Source organism: Coturnix japonica, chromosome Z (genome assembly GCF_054131305.1).
Source record: "Coturnix japonica strain WE chromosome Z, WE-NBRP24, whole genome shotgun sequence".
Lineage (NCBI taxonomy): Eukaryota > Metazoa > Chordata > Aves > Galliformes > Phasianidae > Coturnix > Coturnix japonica.
Window position 1 is genome coordinate 65,306,573 of NC_140702.1, and position 25,940 is coordinate 65,332,512.

A 25,940-nucleotide genomic window follows, 5' to 3' on the forward strand; every position below is an offset into this window, starting at 1 on the left:
CTTAACAATGTAAATAGCATACTCAGCCATGTAGTTGGGATGCAAATAGTGAAGTTTGCTATTACTGAATCACTGTATACATAAAACATTCAACAAAGCACAGTGTAAGGGAATTCCTTGTAATGACTCAGTCAACTACTTCGTATGAAAGTGTTTATCAGCTTTTATCACGGTAAATGTCTTTCTGCAGATTTGGTGTTGGTCTTGCCATAATGGTGCTGCTCTTCTCAAAATGTCTGCATTTCCCAAAGAACAGGATGACAGCACTTCGCAAACGCAAAAAGCCTTCTTGGATGGGTCAGTAATAGCTATTCTGTCCACAACACTTTGCTTGGTATGGACCTTGCTTCTCTTTTTCCATATATGCTATATCTTTAAGCTTGCACGCATCAGGCTAGAGCTAAAAGTAGTTTACTGTAGTGAAGTTTAAGCCCTTGGTGTAATAGTATCCCTGGTCAGTTGTGCAGGACTGTAGCGTCATTGAAGACTTACTTTCAGAAATACATATGTATACCAGACTAATCTCTGTACAAACTTAAGTAAGGTTGGACTCAATAATCTCCGGTGTTCCCTTCTGTGATTCTGTCATAAAGCAGTGCCAACTCTGTAGTTTGTAACTGCAGTGGTCATTCATCATCAATGATCACTATCATTAATTGATGGGCTCAGCTGCTTGCAAGTGAATGAGTCTGAACTCTTCATCTCTAAACATGAATTCTTTTTAGTTGAGGCAAATCTTTGTAAAATCAGCTTTCTTCTCAGCTGGTTTTTGGTAGTTCACTACAGATGTGTCAGTGAGGCTTTTTTTTTTTAAGCTGAATTAGTGAGTTGATCGAGCTCAGCAGTTTGAAAGATGTGAAAACTAAGATAAAGAGAAGAACATAGATGCCTGTTGATGACTTGTTGTTTCCCTACACCTAGCTTTTTTTTTTTTTTAAACCTGTTTGGCATCCTGGACAGAACTACCTAATAATTTGCACCTAAGAGGTGAAGTCAAGTCAGTATATACTGTCTGTACTGCTGCACCACTAGCAACTTGTTTGCCATAGATGAGAGCCTGTTAATCAGAGAACAGATCATAACTTAATTTGACTCTTTATTTTCAAAAACAAGAGGTTCTTAATTCTATTTCTGTGGGAGAAGCTTTTGACCCTTCCTACAGATTCTCAACCATTTCCTTCTGGAATGTGGAAGTTCATGTCTTGTGGCTCTTCTTAATGCTGCTTCATAATGCAGAAGTAAAACTAACAGTAAGCAGTAGAAAAGTATCAGCTGATATCCTGATCCTTATCTGTGGACTTCTGAATATGTGGGCAGTATTGGTGTGAATGTATTTTTGCTATGGAATGGAGTACTGATAGTTTACAACTAATATTTCAAAATACATACAAAGGATGTCCACAGGGATGCATTAACGTGCCATGGGAATCTTAACTAAGTCACACAGAAGATGCATACAATTAAGAGCAACAGTTAAAAAAGGGTTTTAGAGCCAAATATCCTGCCGCAAATTGTTTATTTCAGTTTGGAAGAAGTGTCATAATTGATAAGTAATTGCTTTTGCTTGATGCTCTTCTGGTCTGATGCATTCTGTAGTAGATCTGATGACCTGCGTTTCCGAAGTGTAGTGCTGTAATTCTTACTTAAAGCAGACTTCTGTTTTACAACAACTAGGAAACAAAGTACTGTCCCATGCTGACAAAGTGCCTGCAACTTTTGAATTACAAGCTGCAGTAGCTTTTGCCAGAACCTTACAACAAAAAGTCAATGTAACAATAGCTATTTACAAAGTTGATGCTTAGTGTGAGAGGTAAGAGCAGCAAAACTTTTAGTAAGCTTGTAGGCAAGCTTTCAACCAGTACGTAGAATTTCATGGAGTCCATTAGCTTTTGGGGATCTGTGTCTCTTAGTCTTACTGTGATTTCCCAAGCTTATGCATATTAACTTTGTATTTAGTTGGTGCATTATTTGACTGGTGAAGCAGAAAACTTTAATCTCTTGGTGATTTGATACAGAATCTATAGGACAATTAGAAAACCTCCCTATGAACTCCTGAAGACAGATGACTTGTCAAGCAGCCTTCCATCTCTGCAAGAAATCCAGACTGCGTACACAAGGTTTAAGCAGCTGTTTTTGATAGGTAAGTTGAACTTAAGAGTAATCCTCAGTCTCTGAAATCTGTAAAAGAATGATAGTGTTGTTCTGTGTCTAATAAGGGTATTCCTTCTCTTTGTACCTTATTTTCTGATGCTGTTTTTGATATTGAAGAGAAAGGCAGGATATGAGATAACTCACCAGAATTCAGAGTGGAGATTTCTTCTTTCTGGAACATGCTGTCAAAATTGCAGCAAATCCTTCCTACTAAAGAGCTAAAAGCAATGGGTTATAATTTCAGTTTAGATACTACTGTCTTATACTCCTACGAGAAAAAGACCAGCTTACGATTAAGACACATATCAGGAAATACTATATATCTTTTAATCAGAAAAATGTGGACTTGAAAGAAGCCAAACAAAGCAATAGCTCCCCTTCTCTGTGTTTAAAGTTTTTGCATTCTTGATCTCAGACTTGACAGCACTGCAGCCTTGTTACCTGCAGACCAGAGCGAGCTCTCATTCTTGTCTGATGAATACTTCGATTAATGTGAATTACTATCAGAATTATCAGAATCCAAGCAGCATCAAGCCACAAAACTAGAAAACCAAGAGCAACCCCGAAGTACATTACTTCTGAGAGCAGTACTGTGCTGTATGCTTTGAAAGTACTAGATTTTTTTTATCTGAAACTCTTACCTGAAAGACGTTCTAGCTAAACAGTTGACATATCATACTGAGTCTGCATGGAGGCCAGAGCAATGCTTTTAAGTGTCTCTGCATTCTTATGTTTTTTGTGATTTGCGATAAACAAGAGCTGAACTCATACTCTAAATATGTGATACTTAAATTAATTACTTATGGAAATTAGAAGGTTGTTTCTTTTTTTTTTTAATCAAGAAAATAGCACAGATTGCTCTTACAAACTTCATAGCTAGCCTATCATCTTTTAAATAAAACAGTGTTCTTTTGAAATAATGTTTGTTATCTCAGATTTGAATGGGAAGCTCAGTAGTAATAAACAGTGTAGCCAGTTCTTTCTGGGAGAGCTGAGAGAAAAGTGTTAGTTTGTTATATTCTTCAAAGAAAAAAAAATGCATAAAATTAATATTCAATTCTATAACAATACATAAGTGCAATTTTAAGCAGTATTTAGCTGCAGCTTCTGGTCTATCTGTCTAGTTTTCAAATCTGAATTAATCACTTTTCAATTGAGCCCACAAGCTTCTACGTGTAACAGCTGCACAGAAAAAGAATCATTCCACAATTTAATAAATATCATTGGGCAACACTGTTTAGGCTGCTAGTTGATCTTCTGATCCCATTTTCAATCTTCTGGAGTGTTCTCCATGCGTCCTGCACTAGCATACAAGTACTTAACTGTAAGACCACTACACCAGACTGTGATGGTTGGTGATAATGGTTGAGTGAACCTGATTCTGGAAGTATATAATGGTGCCTTTAAGTTTGCCTTATAAAATATGCTCTGCTTCCATCTGGGCTCTCACCTCAAAGTAATGCTGCCTGGTAGCTACTGCCTCAGTAGCACTGTCTCCTGGCAGTGCATGTAAAATAATCTCTCCTGCCCAGTGTTGAGGACTTTGCACTAACAGATGTCTTCTTCGGAGGTGATGCACCACTGTCCTTTTTAGCTTCTTGCATTTGCCTTCAGTAGGTTCCTATTCAACATCAGAATCTTCAACTCTCAAGTTCAGAAGAGATGAAGTGCTGTGCAAATTGAACATAAACGCTTAGTTTCCAGAGTCACAGGATATGAGTATTCTCCTGCCACAGCTTTGCAAACTCGTACTCAAATTTTCATGTACTTGGCATCAAACTTCTGATCTGATAATGTATGTTCTGAAGCGTTAGTACAGTCTGTCAGTTCCCAAGACTGTTCATTTCTGTGGCATTACTACTCTTGAGCAAGCCAAATAACATTGGCTTTTCTTTGTTCTGGTACAAAGCAATTAACTTTGCTGTTTTCTTTGGATGTTCTCCAGTGCTATGCAGTGTCAAAGCTCTGGCCTGGTTCCATAACTGATGGGGTGGAGGGACCCACAAACCCATGCCTTAGGAGAGGGGATAGAGGAAAGATTGGGAGGTGAGCCTAAAAACAAAACAGTGGCAGTGAGCTAAGGGAGAAGACTAATTTGCTAAATGTGATAGCAGGATGCAAGGTGACACAATACAATTGGAATCGAAGTTAATAAATAAAGTGAGATTAGAGAGTGTCCAAAACCAAAGGCCCTACTGTAATGCTGAAGGCGAGGTGGTCAGGGAGCACACAGTGCAGAGATGAGCAGTAACAGAAAGGGCAGTCTCATGACTTGAGAGCAGTTTCATCTTTCCCTCTGAATGGAAAATGGAAATGGAATAGTTAAGTCTTATGGGATTTCTATTTTTTCTCCTCTAAGAAAGGTATACCCAGAACTACTGACAATCCACAGACTTGGTGGCCTAACTATTAAACTCCCAGTGTACTACATGATGTTATGATATAGAATATCAGTTACAAAAGTCATAAAACCACAAAGTGATTATCAACAACTGGACGCACTGCCAAATCTATCGCTGAATCTTTTATGCACTGGCAAAAACTCTGCAGCTTGGAATGCATGCTACACTTTGTAATTGAGAGCTAATATAATGGATGGCCATCACTTGGTGGTACATGTGAGTAAACTGCTTTTTTTGTTTTGTTCAGATAACAGTACGGACTTCTGGGCAACTGATGTGAAGTGGTTTTCGTTGTTGGAGAGCACAAACTGGCTAGAGATCATCAGGTTTGCTATACCTATAACTCTTGTTTTCAGATTGTTGCTAGTTGAATTTCTTGAGAGTTTTCAAGAATTTTCTTTCCTACTGGAAAGGTGAAGGACATCCTTGTATTTCAAGAAACTAAGGCAATATTATGGTCCTATTTATCTTACTTCTACAACATAGTTCACCATTTCTACATTGCAGAATTGTGTTAACCACCCCACTTTTAAAAGATTGGGAGAAGCAACAGATCATTCTAATTACAGTTCTGTTAGGAAATCTCTTAAAACTATGGGTCTGTGAATTTCCTTCCTGTACTTAGTCAGCTTCTTTCCAAACTGAAGTATTCTTTCTTTCTTTCTTGCATGAAACCTGTTCCATGTCTGACTAGCCTTGCCATTCTTTGTACTCTCTACTTCTATAATATCCTTTAGGATGGGATGAACTGCAGTATTCAAGATGTTAGCCCACCACAGATTAATAAAATGACAGTTGTTCTCAGTTTTGTCCCCTTCCTCTCCTGATTGTTCCTCAAGTTCTTTTTCTTCTCTCAGCAATCCACAGTGAGTAAGTCTTGGAATGGTGTTGGCTGGCATAAGGCTTGTTGTAGTGGAATGTTGAGGTTCTTTTCTTTGTTTTCAGTGTTACTTTGTGCTGTCTGAATTATCTGTTGGCTTATTCTGTGATCAGCTTGTTACTATGAAGTACTTCTTCAGTTTTTTGCAGTCAGCTTAAGTTCATTCTGTGTGGAGTAATAGTCAACAAATACTGATGTTGATTGAATGAGAGGTTCTTGTGAAGGTCATATGTTGGGAAGTCCATTGACATAACTCATTTATTATGATTAACTAAAGTACATACCAGCCCAAACTCCTATCCTTAGGTTGCTTTGAGACTGGTCATTCCATACTTGTATGCAGTTACTTTCTGAATCAGTATATTCTTGGCTCTTGGAGTCAGTAGGAATGCCCTCTCAACCACACTAAAGAATCCAACAGCTTTACAATTGGAGACTAAACCGTTCACATCTGTCAGTGGCCTGATCAGCTGTAAGAATCATCATTTGCATGCAAACATTTTCACTAAGTGCCAACTTCATCAAGGGTTAGGGCTAGAAACCAGCAGTGTAAGTCTGTTTTTACATGGTCTTTAACTCCACTCAGTCATCCCTGTGTAATGATAATCTCTGAATAAGCATTGTCTGCATGCTTACAACATCTGATTGCTGGTCTTCCCCTCTGTTGCTCAAAAACAGATTGTGGGAGAAATACACCATGTAGCAGGTTGGAAAATAAGTGAGGCTATGTACTAAGAAAAAGATCTGAATCTCAGCAATAGTAACGCTTCGTCTTTGTAATGATTTGTACTGATTCAGAATCAGGTACTGTATGATGAATGTACAGAGCTAACAACTGGAAATGTGTGATTGATTGCTAAATAAGGATACCTCCTGGAAGCTTGATGTTGAAATGAAGTGCTTCTTCATCTGTAGAAGATGAGTGAAGTTTTATATTAAAAGAATCAGCAAGTTTCAGTAGTGCATTTTAACTCCTTTTTAGGGAGCATCTTTTTTTCTTAATAAAAAACATTTTAATAGCTAACTGGCTAACATCTTAATGGTTAAACTAATCTCTTCCTGTACCACAATAGGCGAGTCTTGAAGAAAGCTATAGAAGTTGTTGAGTGTCTGGAAAGGCAGCATACAAATGTTCTCCTTATTGGTAAGAAATTAATGAGATTATCCTATTTTATATTATTTCAAATTTCAATATATTACCCTATTTGTAGAAATAATTCTGATTTTTCTTTTGAAGTTTTAAAAATGTAGCTTAAGCTCTCGGTTCATAAAAAATATGGTAGAAACTGGTACAATTGATAAGTGTCTGCTACTTTAAGTGTGCTAAGATCACATGTTCTTGGAAATACTTCCTGTAGCTTAAAAACAAGACAACCAACAGGACAAACAAACAGGAAAAAAACATAAGGAAACATTCAGTAAGCATGGCTCAGAGCTAAGAGGAATACATTATGAAGGAGAAAGCTGCTTATAAACTTTTATGCAAATTGTACTGTCTCTTATTCATTCTCATTTCCTAACTTATTTTTAAGGTCTTTTGCTCTGTTTTGAGGCTGAAGAGAGAGGATGAGCTTCACACAGAGCATAGAGAATAAGAGCTTTTTAAAGTGTTATTTTTGCTCTAGATGCACACTAACATATATAATCACTTTACTAAAAAGTGTATGCTTACTGTATACATCTTAAGCAGTGTGTCTGCCCAGACTGATGAAAGTAATCGCATAGAAAACCAAACTTAATGTTAACCAACACCCTATTTTTCTATCAACACTTGAGGGATTTTTTGACCATGTTACCATTTGAGAAACCTAGCTCTGGAAGACGTTTCTCAAAGGCACGTGAATGACAAAGGATGGATATTGCACAAGGGAGCAATTTCAGCACTGTTGTACACTCCTTACATCTCTTGTGTGCATTTAGGAATACTTAAAATCACAGCCACACCTTGTGCAAAGGTGCATGCAGAACAATAGGGAGAGGATTGAGTAGCTGGTATAATAACTTAAGGCAGGAGGGGGCAGTATGTGCCCTGTAGGAGACTGAAAGGCATAGGGATCAAAATCAGAGTATTGAAAGTTTGCTTTGTATTTTGTCTAGCATATATGTCCAAAAACCTTTGTTTTCAGAAAAAAAAAATAATAATTTTAAAAAACAGTATTAGAAATACAGATTTAATGTTTCTCTGATATAACTTGTGAGGAATTGTGTGCTTCTGTGTTTTAAAATACAGTTTTGATTTGTAACATGCAGTTAGTAATTCTTTGCTTTGTTACCCAAAGTTTAAGGAATGGTTTAGACAATGCAGCTTTTTTTTCTCTTCTGTAGAAGAGAGTGCCACTGATATGTGCTGTGTAATCTCCAGTCTGGTTCAAGTGATGATGGATTCATACAGCAGAACAAAGCTGGGATTTCAGAGCCTTATTCAGAAGGAGTGGGTAATTGGAGGACATGGCTTCTTGGATCGTTGTAACCATTTACATAAAAGTGACAAAGAAGAGGTATATTTTTCTTTAATTTTCCTTACCTGTTATCTAAAATTTTATCTAGTTTAAAGAGGGGCTTAGCTGTCCATCCAGAAGCTCCTTTGTTTTTTTTTCTGCTTCATGGGTGAATATTTGATATAGTATTAGTGTTTCTGCTATATAGAGTTCATCAATGCCTTTACAACTAAAGAATAGACATGAAATTTCAATTCAGTCTGTGAGCCTTTCAAAAAAGACTTGCATCTTGTGTCCTTTTAAACTGTGAAATAGTTAACATCCATAGAAACAACTTAACGTGAATTATGCGTTTTTTGTCACAGCTCCATGTTTGTATTTTGGGCATGAATCAGATTGCTGTAAGGAATTGAAATCATTGATGCAAACTGTTCAATTCTAATTAACAGTTGTTATGAGCTAGTTTTGCAACTTAGAAAGTGGCTCCTTTGCAGCCTTGTATAGTGAGCTAATGTGTAAAATTCAGCTTAGAAAGTGTTGCTCTCTTCTGTTAACAGCTGGCTTGGGGTCACTCAGATGATACTGCAGAGTTCAGCCCAAGCTGTATACAGCAATTCCATAATTCCCCAGGTTGTGTTCTTTGATTTGAGTTTGTAGATGCTAAATACTGTAAAATAAATGGTCTGCATGATAGAATGTACTTTTTTTTGTGTGTGAAATTGATGAGATGTTTTCTTTCAGGCTCCTGTGTTTCTGCTCTTGCTGAACTGTGTCTGGCAGCTGGTACAACAGTATCCTGCAGCATTTGAGTTCACAGAAACTTACTTAACTGTCTTGTCAGACAGCCTCTATGTGCCTATATTCAGCACTTTCTTCTTCAACTCACAACATCAAAAAGACACTACTATGGTAAGGGTTTGTTTTGTGAATGCAGTCTGTTGGGTACCAAGTTTGACCAAGAGGCAAGGAATACTCAGAAAAAGAATAAAATCACTAGTAGCGTGTTTTTCCTATTTAATTGAAGAATGGTGCTTTGGAGGTGAATCAGTGCAACTTTGGATCTAGAGAGTCATGTCCAGTACCTCTGGGTGTATGATGACAAGATGAAAATAACTCAAATCTGTTACTTCTGGTGTGGGGCAGTAGTTCCACGTTCATTACTTACCAGTGAAAACTGAGCTGCTTAACCCAGGCTGTCCTGCAGAAGTTACCTACAAAATTCTTCTGTCACATACTCTTTGTTCTAAAATCAGTGGTTTTTGGCTGTTGATTTATATTTGATTAATGCTTTTCCTTAGCTTAAGCAGGTGGAAGTAGGCGGTAAGGAGCCTAAGAAATTAAAGATAACTGTTTAGCATACGAAGTGCTGAGCATAACATTTAAATTGGCATCACTGCATGACTGCAGTGAAATAGAGAGGTTTATTCCATAATCCTGACATGCCCTCTGTGTTGGAATTCAATTATCCATTTCCCACCCAGCTTTCAGAATGTTTCTTAAGTTCACCTTGACTTGGTCAGTAATCCTTTCTAACTGTCTTAGTTGTGACCTGTTTGTTTTGGCAGACTGGTGAAAGCCAGAAGACACAAAGCAGTCCTTTCAGATTCCTTACTGTGTGGGACTGGTCTGTGCAGTTTGATCTCAAGGCCCAGGCTTTTCTGAACAACCCTCTTTATGCAGAGAAACCAAAACCAGAAAAAAGCCAACGGAAAACAGCACGATTCAAAGTAAGATATATATGTATTTTTTGCTTAACCTGTTATTTCTATAGCTCAAAAATAAGAAAAAGTAGCACAACTCGGTTATACTTCTAACATGCTTACAGTAGCGGTATTACTGTCAACTATCAATTGACAAAACGTGTACAGCTCAGACTCATCTAGGTCTTGAGTGCTGCTTGCATCTCTCTCAGCTTTTCAATCAGTCTTCCATGGTTTCTGTGTACAGCACAGCTTTTCTTACTACTGCACTTGCATACAGCTACTAACTTCTTCCTGGAACTTAACGTTCAGGTGAGTTGTAATGATTTTAAGTTATTTTATTGTTTTGTTCCAAAAGTACTTAATCGAATTGCATAGCAAGCTTGTAATTGCCTCCCTGATTTTTGCCTTGAGTGTAATGGGAGTCTGTGTATGCATTAAGAAACAAAACAAACCCAGAATCAAACAACGTCAAGGGTTCAGAGTATTGAGTGGATCACCTCATTACTGGCAAATAACATAAATTCAAAAAAAGGAACTTATTTGGGGTAGCTGTTCTGAACTTTCCCTGTTGTCTAAAGTCTGTTTTGTACTAAAGCATTCTCAGGTGTGACACTGTTATGACACACAGTGTAATTTGCTTCTATAAAGTGGCAAGTAATGAGGAAATGTAGAATTAAAAACTTCTAAGTCAAATGCGCTTTGATTTGTATGGCCATCTTAAACTTGGAAATCTGTGGTACTTGTATGAAGGGCATTTTCATGTTTCAAGGAATGCTTTGTTCAGTGTTACTTTGCTACTATAGTTGCAGGCGAAGTAGATGCAAATACAGAATACTGTGTGAGTTATTTGATATGTTAGCCATCAAGAGTGTCAGACACTATAGCAAAGGCCAGGCTGTGTTTAAGTCACTTCATTGCTTTTAGGTATTTAGTGAGGTATAACTGTATTTCTGAATACGGTTCAATGTTTTTCTTACTGAAGATTCTTAAAGTGTCATCAATATTTATCTCTGTATATTTTTATTTTCTTTTTCCCCTTAAAGCATCAACGGCAGCTTTCTTTGCCACTGACACAAACAAAATCTTCGCCAAAGAGGGGATTTTTCAGGGAGGAAACAGATCATCTAATTAAAAACATTCTGGGTAAAAGAATTGGCAAGTTCATTAATTCTTCAGATGAACCTCCGAACAGCTTCAGGGAGTTTTATGATAGCTGGCATAGTAAGCCTGTTGATTATCATGGTCTTCTGTTGCCTCGCATCGATGGACCTGAAATCAAAGTCTGGGCTCAGCGCTATTTACGATGGATTCCTGAAGCTCAGCTTCATGGCGGTGGTACAATCGCCACAGCCGCCAAGATTTTGGACTTGATGGAGGAAGTGCAAAACTTGCAAGTGAAAATGGATGAAGAACATAGTCAGGCTGTTTCTGGAGACATACACGCTGTTCCAGTGCTGAGGAATTCTGCTCGTTTGTCATCTTTGTTTCCTTTTGCTTTACTTCAGAGACAGTCTGTCAAACCCGCTTTACCCACGAGCACCTGGAAAGACTTGGAAGATGAGGATGACTTGGTCAAGAGAGATGATGAATTTGTTGATCTAAGTAGTGATATGTTATAAAGTGTGTATAAATTTATGTACGTATTCTATGTGGTTAAGCTCTGAGTTTAAGATGTTTTGCTGTATCCTAATCTAAAGAACTCGAGTACCTACAGCCTGCTGAGTGGGTTTGTAGGGTATAGGAAACTTGGCTGAGTATATTTTGAACTTTGATTTTACTCTATCAGTATTTATTGCAGAAACGCATCTATAGAATAGGTTTTTAAAAAATACACATCTAGGCTGCCATGAAATGCAGCCATGAGGCTGCTTTATGTGAAAACATTTTCTGATTCAAAGGTAGAATACTTAAATGTGTGCAGCAACAGTTATGAGGAATCTGCAGACTTGCTGAACATCAAACCTTCTTCCTTTTGTGCTAAAAATGAATAGGACCTATTAATACATCTGCAGTTGTTTACCATGTGAAACGAAGAGGGGAAGGTGAAACTAAATGTGCTTTCAAGCATAAGTTTTTACAACTGAGGACAAAACCTGGGGATTTCTGTCTGATGTGGCATCAAATGAAGTCATGTGCTTGTCAGCCTCATCCTTTCTAGTGGTGTACATCATTGGCTTGCAGAACTTGACCTTGTGTAGTGGTATAATAGCAGCTTGGCTTTTCTGAGACTCTGCTTGCACATAGCTCTTGCACCTGATCTTTAAGCTAAACTAAACATTTCAGGACCTGTTGTGTCTGCTGTCATACTCCCTTTGCTGCCTTGGAAAATTAAGTCCCAAATGTTTGCTGTTGATTGTAGGAAATGGCCTGACAGAGATTCTAGTTTGTTATGGATATTCTTTTCCTCTCATGTAGATGAGGAGATTTTTACTCTAATTTCCCTGCATATGCCGTTTGCCTTTGAGGCTTTCTGAAGCTTGCACTGAGACCTCCACACGGAAGGGAAGACAGTCTTGAATTTGCAGCTTGTTGCCACTTGACATGAGTTAGTGGTACAGCTTATGAATGTGGCTTTCATACCCTACAAACATTTGCATCCTGTTTCTGGATGTTCTAACAGTACCTCAGTGAGAAAAGCCATAAAGAAATGCCTGTTGACTTTTTGATCTACTGTGTGTATGTTTATATAAAAAGTATTTTTGCTGCAGATAACTGTCCTTTGTAGAGTTGAGTGTTATTTGACTGTCAAGTCTATTTTGAACCCTTAAATGGTAGAGTACCCCAAGAATGGATGCAAATCATAGCATTGGTTAATTTGAGATGGTGGAAGTTGAATGTTCTCTGTATTCTTCTATGATTTATAAATCCATGCTGGAAAATCTAAACAGAGAAACTAACACTTTAAAATTTAATCAGCTCAGTGTAATCAGGGTTTTTAAACTAAGTTACAGATCAGTCACTTCGCAGTGAATTGCACTTCATACGTGTGACAAAAGATCATCTGCAGCTCTTTAAATACAGTGACGTTAGAAGAAATGTGTAAGTGGGGGAAGGGAGAGATCTTGCTGCAATTCTATGCCAAACTGAAGCTTCTCAACTCCTGATTGCCTTAATCTTAGCCCAAGTTTGTAGCAGTGTGTTTAAAAATATGCTAGTACTTACATATCCTTTCTGCTTTGATACATATCTCGTTGTTCATACAGCTAGCATTTACTGGAATGGGCTGTCCAGCACATGTCATCCAGACCTTATAGTAGCTCAAGTAGTCCATTTATCCAATGATTTTTTTGCGTGTTTGAGCAATGCGTTTTTGTAGAGGAAAAATATCCATCATTCTAAGGTCATTTGGGTTCAGGGGTTTTTTAAACACTGTCATTGGAAAAAGAAACCATTACATGAATTTTTATGTACTTTTGATCAAACTATTGCTATGTTTCAGTCCTGAAGGTTACGTATTTATATTAAAGAGCAGATGTTGGACATCTGATTTGTACATAAGTTATCAAAAGTTTATATAGATGAGAAACATATATGTGGAATTGAATATATGGACACTTCTGATGTAGAGTTGATACCATTGTTATTGATTTTCTGCACTGCAGGATTGGAAATGTACTTAATATTTTCACTCGACTTCTGTTTATACCTCTGAGTTTTTACACTGAAAGCAAACTAGAAATTCTATAGTTGGCTTTAAAAAATAAATGAACTCTTTTTTCCTCTTTGGTGGGCAGTGTAGAGAGTGTCAGTAAAATATACTGTGTCATATTTACCTTGAAATGACAACGTATGTTTAATCTCTGTTTTGCGAAATGACACTTTAAATTGTAGTGGACTCGACAATCCGCAGTGACTGAGTTGTTTCTGAGTTGTACACAGGGTGTTTGCAGGCTGACGGAGAGGACGCTGTACAGTTTTGACCTGTCTGTGATATAGGATGAGTGTATCAGTTCAGGACAGATCACAACTGGGTGCAGTGCCATAGGATGGCTATGGGGAGCTGCTGAGCTGATGTGGAACATGTCTGCCAAACGGCATTTTTTGGGGATCTTTTAAAATATTGCAATCTTAACTGTTTTGGGGATCTATTAAAACTTTTCATTCACAGTGGTGTGCTTGTGTTTCATTCAGTGCTTTCCCCATCCGGAGAGGCAGCCGCCTTCTTACCGTGTTAGCACAGCATCCTCCTGAAATTACAGTGGCAGACTATTCCTCAAACTGAGCGTGTTCTGAGCCCAGGTTGGCTGCTGGTCACGGTAAGCTACAAATGAAAAACATGCAGTTTGTTTTTTTCCAGAGATGACAAATTACTCGTTCCTGCCCCAAAATCTAACACGAGCACAAATGGCTCAGAAGTCATTTCCTGAAGGGAGCGTATGAAATTGCTGTGAGGTTGAAGAAGGATTTGCTGTTGGAACAGGAACTGCAGTGGGGTGCTGGGTTGCGCTGTAACACAAGGTGTGCCAGAGCCTCACCCACATCTCACACCCCTGTGTGTACTTTGGCCACTTGGCCTTGAGACAGCATACACTGCAGTGAATGTGCTCAGCTATTGCCGTGTGCTGTGCTGGGATGTGAGTGCTTTATAAAGCTGCTTACAGCCGGCTCGTCCTCCTGATCTCTCCCTGCCATTAAACCTTTTCCCGTTCACGTTCAGAGCGTATGAGCAAAACTCTAAGGAGGTGGTATGACACCCTGTGTGCTGAGTGTCTTACCAATGGGTTATTTGTCACACAGAGATTCCCTTTCATCAGTTCTTGAGCTGGAAACCCCGTGTACGGTGCTTACTGCCTGGTATTCGTGTTTTGCATGAAACTTGGTTTATAAATTACCTGAGGTCTGTTTCTTTTTCTATGACACAGTGGAGGTGGAGTAATGAAATATTTTGAATCTTAAAAAGCATTTCATATTGAAAGCTGCTTGGGCTCTTCCAGGGTGAGTTCAGTGGCTGGAAGGGTGTGAGGTGTAAGATCCTTGGATGGGGCCATTTGAAGTCTATCATTGCTAATAACCTGCTGAAAAGCCAAGTTTAGCAACTGTTCCTGGGGGACAAAACAAATGGGCTCGTGGTGCCTTGGCCAGGCCAGGTGGTCTGCAGCCTGCTTCTTAGTATCTAGGAGCTTCTGAGATCTATTCCTGTTAAGAGTGATGAAGTCAGTACTTTGCTGGGCTGCTGCCTGCCTACAGGGGTCCTGATTGGGTTTAGGTTGCATCTGATGTGGGGCATCTGCAGGCTGCTGCTGGAGGACTCGTGCTGAACACTGTCCCAGCAATGAGCTTCTGCTGCCCAGCTGTTAGTTTGACCGCCAGGTGATTGTATGGAAATACTGATTTTGCTGTTGTGGATTAGTTTTCTATTACATCAGCCTGTTGATGCAAATCACCCCGTGGTTGTGCAAGGGAAACATCTGCAGCAGGTTGCTTGAGGATGACTTTCTCAATAGGCAACTGCCAATTAGAGCAGGAGAGGAAGGTGGAATCACAACCACAGCAAAGACAGCTCCGAAGCTGCTGTGTTGTTGAAAAAGAGAAATTTTGGGAGCCAGACCTAACGTGCATTTATGTGAAAGGATATAAAGGATGTGCAGGGCTAATCCCAGCTGGTTAACACTTCTGAGAAGAAAACACACGACATGCAAAACCATTACCAAAAACAGGCAAAATAAACCACCAACCAAACAAAAGAAGCTTTGGTTTGAGATTGCCCGAAAAAAGCCTTCCAGGATGACCAGAGCATAACTGAGAGCATTGGATGTGAGCTGGTTGTTACAGGAAGAAGCTACGATAGGCAGAATAAGCCAGCCTGATCGACAGTCACTGGGCATCACTGGGCACGTTCCTCAGGCTGTGCTTTGGTTTGGACTGGGGCACAATTTAAATACCATCGTTCATTCTGCCTGGGCTGTGATTTAGCAGCGATTGTGACCGCTGAAAAGCAAAATTCATGTTTTGACTTGGAATGTGAAAACAATCATCTCTCCAAAGGTGACTTTGGATTCCTGATACATTTCTGCTTTTCTCACTTAAGCGTCTGTTACACATAACTAAGGGGTTACTCTTTATTCCCCCCAGCATGTTTTACGCACTCACATCTCATCTCTTGTTAGTTTTAATGTGTTTGATGTGCTTTGTCCACATGCAGCCCATTGTCCATCCCAGGAGCAGCATGGAAGTCTCTCCCTTCTGACTAAGGCCCTAATTTTCCAAGGCTATTCATCCACACAGTGCTGTTCCAAAGGTAGTGGCCCATTCTTATGATTCAGATGGGAGCTGAATAGCTGTCTGGTAGAGATGATGATAAAAAGGGCTACTTACTGAAATGAAGTGCATTAATAGTAAAATCATTATTTAATGTATTGGTATTAAGTGGAAGCTCCATGAATACACAAAGCCTCTGCAGGTAACGGAGGATGCTAGAAAGAGCTGAAATATAATTACCAGGGGCCTGGACTCGGGCAACAGGAAACGATTGAATATAAATGATTCTTCATAGTCTTTGTACCTCATTAAAGCATTAGTGCCCCTCTTGGTGCTGGCTGCTAACATTATTATTCTGTCCAGACTGGCAGACGTCCTTCCCCTTTTGAAGACAGCCAGGACTTCCCTCACAAAGCAAATGATTCTCCAGCTGAAACGTGTGCTGATTGATGCCTTTACATTTGTCAGAATAACGTGTACAGCTGCTCTTGCCACCAAGAAATTTACTTTGAAGGTTTATATTCATAGAATCAAAGTGTGGTTTTGGTTGGAAGGGGCCTCAAAAATCACTAATTTCCATCCTCCTGACATGGGCTGGTTGCCCCCACCAGCTCAGGCTGCCCAGGTGCAGGTTGAGTCTGTTACCTCTCATTCTCAGTCACACACTGATGCTGATTTCTTGTCTCTCCTGGATATCTGCTTGTGTCAGCTGTAGGGAGGTTTGCTGTGCATTGATAAGCAAGTCATCTCCACCCGGTCATCACCAAATCCTCGGTGCTGAACTATGAGATCACATCTGTGTTGAGGTGGGCAATTAAGTGCACATGGGCAGCTTTGGTGTGTCAGGTCAGACTCTGAGGTGTGTGTGATAGCGACGAAGAGCACGAGATGCATCACTGCCTGCAGAACAGGAGGGAGAAGCCTCACAGAAGGGCTTTGAGGTCAGGCTTCTGGCTGAAGGAGCCGTGTTTAAAGAAGCTGCCTCCAGATGTTTGATTTAAGCCGTGCTTGAAGAAGCAGGGCTGTGTGTTTTTGCAAATAAACCACATGGTATGAAAGGTGCTTTATTCCTAACTGGAGTAACCTGCAGGGCTCTGAGCTGGACAGCTGCCCAGACCAAGAAAGATCTCTTCCTGCAAAAGGAAAGTCATTGGAGGGAGCATAATCAGGAATTTTGATATAGCTTTTCAATTTTTGTGTCAGATGTGCTGAAGAGACACAGTAAAGAACAGCCCTCTTTGAAGTTCTTATCTATGTGTTCTCAAATCTGAACACACCATTTGTGTGCAACAGAATCTTCTCACTCCAACAGTTGTGGTCCTCCCTCATTTCCATGCCCTGTTTATTGATGTCAGCGTCAAAACTAAGTCCCTGCTACTGTCAGCACTCCAGAGAAGGGAGAAGAGCTCTGAGAACACCTTTGTAAAAGGCATTTGCTGAGGTGTGTGGCTCAACTGCAATCACGTACCCAAGAGCAGTGTGTTCATATCACACTTCAGATATAGCTCCTGTTGGAGAACAGGATGCTAGGAATGCTTTAGCACTTCATATTAATCCTAGACTTTCATGTACTGCTGTATGTTCAAAGATGATGTCCATATCTGAGGGCACATCATGTTCTGGGGTCGTGCAGATTCAAGCTGTGCTTTTATTTTGGCCGCAGGGCATTTATGACCAATGATGAAATGCCAGCTCAGTTCCCCAGATCCACGTTGAGTTTGCAGTTAGGAAAACAGAGTCCATTTGAGACAAAACAGTGGGAACCTCCTAAAGTTCTCTTTTAGAGCCGGTCTTCAGAGTGGGACCATGCTTCCAGGACTGGGAATGCTTTCTGCTCTTTGGGGTATGAGCCATCTCCTCACTGGACGGCAGCCACAAGTGCATTCAGCAAAGGCCTGAGTGTTTTCTTCTTGTGTGTTTGTTCTGCAGGAACACAAGGGTTGCATGTGCTGCTGTGTGTGGTAAAATGTGAACAGCGAGAGTAATTTTGGTCTTGGGGGATTTTTAAAGGTTGTTTTAATTTCTCTCTGAAGGGCTCAGTGTGTAGTAAATAGCTGTTAAATCATTGCTTTATCCTTTGGCGCAGAGAATTAAGCAGCTGCCTAAGAAAGCATCAGTGAAAACACTTAGTAAGAAAAGATCTCACTTGGCAAAGTAGGACACCTTGATCAGGATGGCTGACTCATCAGTTCGACATATTCTGTGTTAAATATGGAAAGCTCATACGTCATCTCTCAGCAAGAGCAAAAAGAAATTTATCTTTCGAAGATGACTTACAAACCAGGTGTGATCCCAGCTAAATCTCCGTGCAGGTGAAAGCACCGATGTGCTGTGCAGCGTGTCTCATTCCCTGTACAGCCACGCAGATGCACTGGTGCTGTCAAGAGGACCCTGGCCACTACCTCACACTGCTGGATGTATTTCATTTTTCCAGTCATTGGCTGGGTTTCTCCACTGAACCCATGTTTCTAACTAAAAATTGTGAAGAGCAATAATTCAGATGCTAATTTCTTCTTCTCTCTCCTCCCCATGGAAGTCACTGGACTCTCGACTGTCTGTCTGATCCTGTCTTTGGTGACCCCTGGGAGCATTAGAGCCAGTCTGAGGCTCAGCAGCCAACAGACTCAAGGGGGAGCATTCACTAAACAAGTGAGTGAAGCGTGTTTTACACACATCTTCTAGGTGTCCCTAAAAACTGGATATAGGATCCTTAGGAATAAAACAAATGCCACTCCCATCTTTCCAGCTATATCAGTTATTTCTGGTGCTGTTTCAGCTCTGTTTGTCTTCAAGAATGAAGCCCCAAATCCTCTCTCTTCTTTCCCAATCTAGTTCTCAATTACAAGAAAATATAAAAATCCACTAGAAGGCAGAAGCGTGAGCAGGAATTACAAGGCTGACTGTAACATAATTGCTTTGCCATCTGGGCTCCTGATTACTTAGTCAAGTTTCTGCTCTGTTTGAATCCATGGTGACTGCTAGAAATACTAGTATTGAAAAAAAAAGGGAGACATTGTAATCACACTCTCTCATGACTCATACTTGAATATTATACATCATCTTATTTAGCCTCGTGCAGGTTGCCTTGTGCCCAGTGCTGCACAAGTGCACAGCAGAAGTTCTGATGCATCTGCTGGTCATTAACGAGCCCATAACAACGCAGTCAGGAGTTATAGAAACCCATTTATTAGACTGGACAGCAGCATGCTCTCCCATGGCCTAGCTTAAATAAAGCTAGCATAAGAGACTGTGTCGTGTTTTGCACTCAAATGCTCTTCGATCAATATTGTGCAGGGAGCGGCACAGTACAGTTGTCTCTGTCCCACCAGTCTGAATGATTTAGTTTAAGCTAAAGATGTGGTCTGTAGATTTTGATGTCATTCAAAAACTTCTTGCAAATCCCCTACGAAGAGATTTGTTCGGACAGCAGCTCTTTAGCATCAAATACATTAATAAGTGTTCGCATTGATGGTAAAGTGTTAGCTGGTGAGAAGCTCGTTTTAAAAGCCATTGCAATGATCCAGCGATGATGCTATTTTATGACACTGAAGATAGCTGGTGTTGCACAGACATAGTGTGTGTGTTTTACCCACAGAAAATCAATCCACATTTGGCTGACGTTAACCCTGTGGGAAAACATTTGTGGGTGATTTTCTCAGCCTTCTCCTTCGCTGTCAATGGAGGCACTTGAAATTCAGGTCAAAATGGTAAAAGCTGTCAGTGCCTGGTATTGGGCTGTGCTGCTGCGCTCCTCCCCCAGTGGAGATCAAGCACACCCACAGCAAGAAGGTAAGGTACAGTACAGCACTCTGTAACACTTGAGTAGCATGAGGCTTTGTCTGTGTTTTCAGAGCCAGCTTCCAGTGTAACAAACCCAGCTAATTAGATGTGCTTCCATGCTGCTTTGAGTCCTGAATGAGTCAGGGAGAAACGTAACCCAGAGATATCTGTGTGTTCCATCAATGAACGCCTATAGCATGCTTTGGGTGGATGGTATTACTGGAAGTACTATCACTTCCAAACGCTCTGTGGGCTGCGATCACAGCCTGGCTGCTGTTGGGAGTGAAACCATCTTGTACCAGGCGGGTGTAGAACAGACCTTGTGATGCGCTTGGCTGAGCCCTCAGGAACAACGTAACTCCATTCCTCTCCTTCACCCCTCTGCACAGAGGCTTACAAATTACGACTCCATGGAAACATCTTCTGCGCACCATCTGGCTTTATGTATTTTTCAATGAGTTGATGAGTATTTACATGCTTTACAGAGAACAGGCAGATACTGATTTGTTACATGGGAAGGGAAATAAAGGTTTTTAAAAACTGATTTCATATAAAAGCCATTGGATTAAGTGCTTTAAGTTTTGCCAGAATCCCAGTGGCCGTTTTGGTGTTGGTTTCACAGGATTTCCACCCCATTTTCCTCATTGAACTTGCCAAGTTAAGGCAGCTACACATTATTCCTAGTGATAATGGTTGGATTGAATCACTGTGTAGAAATGAAAGCGCAGCTTCCCCACAAACTGCACTTTAACCGATACTTTGTCTTTATCATTTCAGTACTACGATTGCAGAACTAAAATAACCAGTACGGACTCTTCCTACTGAGCAATACTGCTCACACAAAGGGAGAAGATGCCACTAAAATACAAAGATTTCAGCAACAAGCAATCGTCTGAGCTCCACAGGTGAGGGGGAAATGAGAGGACCTGGAAATACATGAAACGAAGGAGATCTCTGAAAAGCGAATGCCTTTCTGCACCTGCCTAAAACGTCTGTCAGTCATCCTGCAAGAAAAAGGCCTATTGGATTCATTTGTAGAAATATGGAAGGCAGTACTAAATTATTAATTCAAAGCCCTGTGGAGCTAAGAGAAATCATTTTACTGACTTTGTGGCTACATCATATTTTATATGAGCCAGGTATTAATGCCTGGCACTACACCACTGGATGTAAACTGTGCACTCATCATAACCCGATCCAATCTATGTCAGATATGGAATTATCCTTCATATTTTGGGACAATATCATTCTTAAATCTGACAAGGAGAATTAAGGAGAGGCTTATTGGAAAAGATATATTGTCAAGTTCCATCTTTGTGAAGAGATAGGTTAAATGATATCTGACTACTGAGTGCTGATTGCTGTCAAAGCATGGGCTTGTTCTATCAACAAAAAGAACTGTAACAGTTGGAGCTTTTTACTTAGCAAAATTTTGCTGCTATGCTGTTAGTGTTGGGAAGTTCATTGATAAAACCAACAAAAAAATGCCAGTTGGTCTGCAATGGCTGCTGATGGTTTTATTTGGTACCAGGACAGCAGTATAACAGGTACAGCTGAAACTGCAAGAGAGAAAACACTCGAGAACAGCATGCAGCCACTGTGCTCTAAATATGGTTTTTACAGTCATTTGGCCACCAACTCTTGTTTCTTCCCACCCAAAACACCTCATGTTATTCTGATCACCTCTCTGGCCCAATGGCAAGTCAAAATCATTGCTCCTTCTCTTGTCTTTCTGTGCCTTTGTTCCTACTGCAGGCCAAACTCTTGTTGTCAGAGACCACCACTAATATTGGATAGAACAAACCTCAAGGTATTTTTTTCCTTTGAACTGCTTTTTATTATTAATGCTTACCGCAGATTTTACTTAAGCACATGTCTGTAATCAGTATGGTTTTAAGGACTGTCAGGTCTTAGGAAATCCATGCATCCCTTTGTTCCTGGCCACTGTTTTCCATGTTGTAAGAGCTCCTTCAGTCGTGGTACAGTGCCTATCTGTGAGGCAACCTCATCCTGGAATTGATAATTTATAATATTTTATTATAAATAATTTATAATATTGATAATATAATTCCTGGCATTATACAGGTTAGCACCAACTTTTGTGTGTGTGTGTCACAGCACATCCTTTCATGAATTCCAGCAGCATCTCCATCTGACATCAGCTGCAATGGCACAGGTAGGAAAGGCAGGTATATTTTACTTATGGAAACGCCTGTTGGACACGAGCAATATCGCTGTTATGGCCCCGAATCATTAAGGCCATGAAATCAGCGCTGTGGGATCCTCCTGCCTCCACATCGCCTCCTCACACCGAGGCCGCCCCGCTGCGGCCTGTTGTCTCGCTCCCTCATTGCGGGGCGGAGCGGATCGTGGCTCCGTCCCTTCGCTGTCCCCGCCTGTCGCTGTGGCTGTGGTGTCCGTCCCCTCCCGCCTCCATCCCGTCCTTCCCCCTCCCTCCCCTCTGGGCTCCTCCCGCCCGCGGCCTTTTCCGGCTCTCCCCCCCTTCCTCTCTCCGCTGCCACATCCTCCGCTGACATCAGCCCGCTCCGCCATATTGCACCCGAATCCTCCTCCTGCAGCCAGCTCGTCCCCCGCTTCCTCCGCCTCCCGCAGCCCAGCCCCGCTCCCCATGACCGCCCCCGGCCGGCCGCAGTTGCGGTGCGGGTAGGGCCGAGTGGGAGCGGCTCCCGCACCTTCATCCCCGAGCTCCCTAATTGCCGTCGAACCCCCTTTGCTGCTGCTCAACCCCCTGCCCGGCCTGTGCCCTCCCGCAGCCATGACGTCCCTCACTCAGCGCAGCTCGGGCCTGGTGCAGCGCCGCACCGAGGCGTCCCGCAGCGCCGCCGCCGATAAGGAAAGGGGGGCAGGGGGAGGCCCGGAGGATGAAGGCAGACGAGAAGAACCGGGAGACGACGAGAAGGGGGACTCCAAGGAAACACGGCTTACCCTGATGGAGGAGGTGCTGCTGCTGGGCCTCAAGGACCGCGAGGTGACGACCGGGCGGGGGGAGGGGGCGGCGATTATCGGGAGTGTGTGTGGGGGTACAAGGGGAGAATCAGGGGAATTACTGTGCTATACATTCATTTCTGCCGTGTGTTGGGTGGGATGAGGTGGAGGTGGAGCCCAACAGCCTCTGGAGACGAGGTGAGGAGCCTTGGTTCGGGAGTCCTGGAGGTGGGAACACGGCTGGCTTGAGCCTTGGGGAGCTTTGTGGTGGCTCACCCACCGATGGTACGTGGGAGGCTTGTCTCTGTGCTGCTTGTACCCACAGGGCTTTATAGGATGTACATCAGCCCTTTCTGGAAACACTTCTCAGATTAATGCTTGAGAAAAAAGGCCTTAAAGTTCATGGAGATAGACGTGATAAAAACAGGCCTTGAATCCTAAGTGGGTCAAAATGAGGAAATAGCGTTATTATGTAACTCAGTGTTTTCACTGACTTTATAACACGCTTGTTTGTCGTGGTGCTGTGAACAACAAAATGTATTTCTATAGATGTGGTGGTCAGTTTTGTATTGACTTAACATTTTGAAAGGATAATCAATACAAAAGACGTGCATGCTGCATAAAGCCCTATCAGGGAAAACAGTTTGATGTGCTGTGTGGTGAATCTCAATATGCTTTTATTTTAGTTACTAGCTGTCGTGTGAACTTAATTAAGTGACCAGCTTAATTCTTTGTTGTTGTTGCAAGTAAACTAAAGACTGATTTGGGTGCAAGTATCCTGACTGTTCACAAACAGAAAATAACAAGAGGAAACTGCCAAACGGTGTGTTCCCTGACATTGCATTGCATCCAGAATAACTATTGGTTGATGATATGTAGATTAGAAAGTAGTTTTCGTAAATAATGTTAACATTGTTGTTGGGGTTATGTCTACATATACATATATCTGTTGCAATAACTTGTTTTATTTCTCTCTCAGTCTATGTGCTTCAGGCCACGTTCTTCTAATCCCATTTTTCCCAGACGGACCTTGCCATGGCATCCCAGTAAAGTCAGCAGATACTCACAGTGATGTGTGCTTCTGCCTGCTGATCCTGAAGACGTGCCTATGTGTGTTGCTCTTCTAACTCACCTGAATAGTTGCAGGGAATAGTTAGGCTTGCCGAGACAAGTCAGGGTAGGAGGTCTTGCTCTGAGGAAGATGGGTTAGACTGGGTGAATTTCCAGCCCTGTTTTTCCTCAGATGTGTGGTAAATCTCCTTAATCCGTGGGCACTGGGCAGTAAAGATTTCAAACTAGGGAGTATTCTGTCTGCTTAGAATATACAGCATGTATATTTAAAGTTAGTAATTCATACCAGGCCCAAAAAACACAGCTTTGCACTGTTAAATCATCTGACTTTTACCATGAGTATCAATGGTGCTTGCTACAGATAATGCCGTGTCCCTTTGTATGAAATAGGGAAGTGATTACAGTGGTGTGGGTATTTGTGACTCCTTTGAGGTTTTGCAGTCTAAACGTCAGACAAGAAGAATGATGAGAATGATAACGTCGTTTGTAGGGTGGGGGGCTTATATGCACCAATTAGCACACAGTTTCTGAGGCTGTTAGGTATGAGTCACTTGAGCCTGTGTTTTACTTCTGTGTCTCCTTATGCCTTTGTCTTTAATGCAAAGTAAAGCTCTTTATCTTTAGGGCTTTTTAAATTTAAACTGTAGATACATCTTTGAAGGTTTGGGGGTTTGCTTTCTGTTGTTTTAGTGAGCAAAGCAAATTTACTTTATGCAGCTGGGAATGCTTTTTATGAAGTTTTTACTTCCAATAGAATTGGTCCCCAGTGACATTTGTTTGAGGCTTTCTCATGACAGCAAGTAGAGAAAAGTAATCAAAGGTCTATAAAGAACAACTGTGAAACTGCACAAAGTATAAGGGACGGGCATAAGCAGGTATGTGAGCTTTAATCTCAACAACTGCAAGCCAGTAAATCTACAGTTGACAATGTCCTTGTTTAACTGAATGCTGAATTACTTCATGCTTTTGGAATAGAATAAAAGCTACAAGTCCGTGCTTGTGTGAGAGTGCATTTCCCTAAGAACAGTTAATTGACAGAAGTCACTGCTAACTGCAGCGATAATGGCTTCAACAGCCTTGGGGGGTGAGTTCTTTTTCAATGTTAAATAGTAGTGAAAATAGCATAATATGTGAATTTTATCAGAAATGCCTCACGTGCCAGTAGACACTGTTTATGATTTCTTTGTGTAGGTAGAAGAGCCTTTGCTCTTCAGGGAGTTTTACAGGAGGATTCAGACAGTGATGGATAGCTGCGTTCAGTGTTCCTAGGAGATGCCTATAGGTGTGTTGTGAGAATCCCACTTTCACGGCCTGGAACAACCACAGCAGAGTCTGAGTTGTTGCCTTGTTGTCCTGCAGTGTTGGTTGAGCACTGTGCACGTCCTGCTGCCCTAACACATGCAGAACGCTTCATTCCCATTCTTAATGCTGGAACACATTTAACAGCCTTTGCACAGGCTCCTTGGGCATGGTCTTTTTTCGTACTTTTTCTACGTTCTTTGTAAATTTGATATTATTAAAATGTAATTTATGTACATGGGCTGATCTATTTTTCACTGATGGCTCCTTTTCTGTTTGTATCTTCTAAGTATGCATAACTATTTCTGTATTCCAAGGCTAAGAAAGGTAGCAAGGGGTATATGCTGATGTACACACATGCTTGCATAAGGTGTCAAATGTGGTGTCCTTGGAGGAACAGATGATGCAGTGGAACAGAATGCATTACTGCAGTTCCAGAGGGAGCATCCTTCAAGAAGTATTCAGAATCCCTTTGGAAAAGAGGCTGGGAAAGGGAGTTGTGTTCATCCATCTAGAGCAGAGCAGCAGTAGCCTGTTGCTATAGGAATAAAAAATACTAAAATAAAATACTTTGCTGTATTAAGTTAAAAACAGTAATGTGGTGTGATAGGTCAAAGCTGTGATGAAAGGGAATTTCTGAAGCATCTGAAGTCATCACTGCCAAAAGAATGGAGTGACAAACACTAAGGGCTTGTTTGTGAATGACAGCTAAAGGGCTGGTGTAGGCCAGTGGCTCTTCCAGATACTGTCCAGCTCTATCCCATAGGATGCTGGATGGCTATAAAGTGCTTTGAAGCCATCCCTCCATTTTATGTTTTTCTACATTTAGATTTTGAGTTGTTTTTTTTTTCCTTGTTGGAGTTCTCTCTTGGCAGTGGTTGGGAATCTGTTGAAATTCAGCAGTGTTTACAGCAGTTCCTGTGTATCCTATGTCACAGCTAAATGAATGAAAGCAGCTATAGAGGTCTGTAGTTCAAATAATAATGGTGATAAAGTAAAACTCTTATTCAATCTGTAATTTTTTAATTGCACGTTGGAAGAAAGCTCGTGTGAAGTATGCTGAAATAAGTCG

At 41.1% G+C, this 25,940-nt stretch overlaps 2 protein-coding genes across 7 annotated transcripts in view; both read left to right on the forward strand.

Annotated features, from left to right (window-relative positions):
* MTMR12 (myotubularin related protein 12) overlaps positions 1 to 13,681 on the forward strand; it is a 28,752-nt gene extending 15,071 nt beyond the window's left edge. For all 3 annotated transcript variants that reach the window (XM_015848319.3, XM_085528260.1, XM_085528261.1), the window contains 8 exons: positions 191 to 297; positions 2,016 to 2,140; positions 4,801 to 4,879; positions 6,507 to 6,577; positions 7,759 to 7,931; positions 8,613 to 8,780; positions 9,437 to 9,598; positions 10,618 to 13,681. In XM_015848319.3, the coding sequence (XP_015703805.1) occupies positions 191 to 297; positions 2,016 to 2,140; positions 4,801 to 4,879; positions 6,507 to 6,577; positions 7,759 to 7,931; positions 8,613 to 8,780; positions 9,437 to 9,598; positions 10,618 to 11,193 (1,461 nt within the window). In that variant the 3' untranslated portion in view covers positions 11,194 to 13,681. The remainder of the gene's footprint in view (positions 1 to 190; positions 298 to 2,015; positions 2,141 to 4,800; positions 4,880 to 6,506; positions 6,578 to 7,758; positions 7,932 to 8,612; positions 8,781 to 9,436; positions 9,599 to 10,617) is intronic.
* Positions 13,682 to 22,074: 8,393 nt separating this feature from the next.
* Positions 22,075 to 25,940, forward strand: part of GOLPH3 (golgi phosphoprotein 3) — a 36,993-nt gene continuing 33,127 nt past the window's right edge. For all 4 annotated transcript variants that reach the window (XR_014939160.1, XM_085528262.1, XM_015848346.3 and 1 more), the window contains exon 1: positions 22,075 to 22,541. Coding sequence is in view for 3 of the 4 variants with exons in the window: in XM_085528262.1 (XP_085384388.1) it covers positions 22,329 to 22,541 (213 nt within the window). In the remaining variant the exon portion in view is untranslated. The remainder of the gene's footprint in view (positions 22,542 to 25,940) is intronic.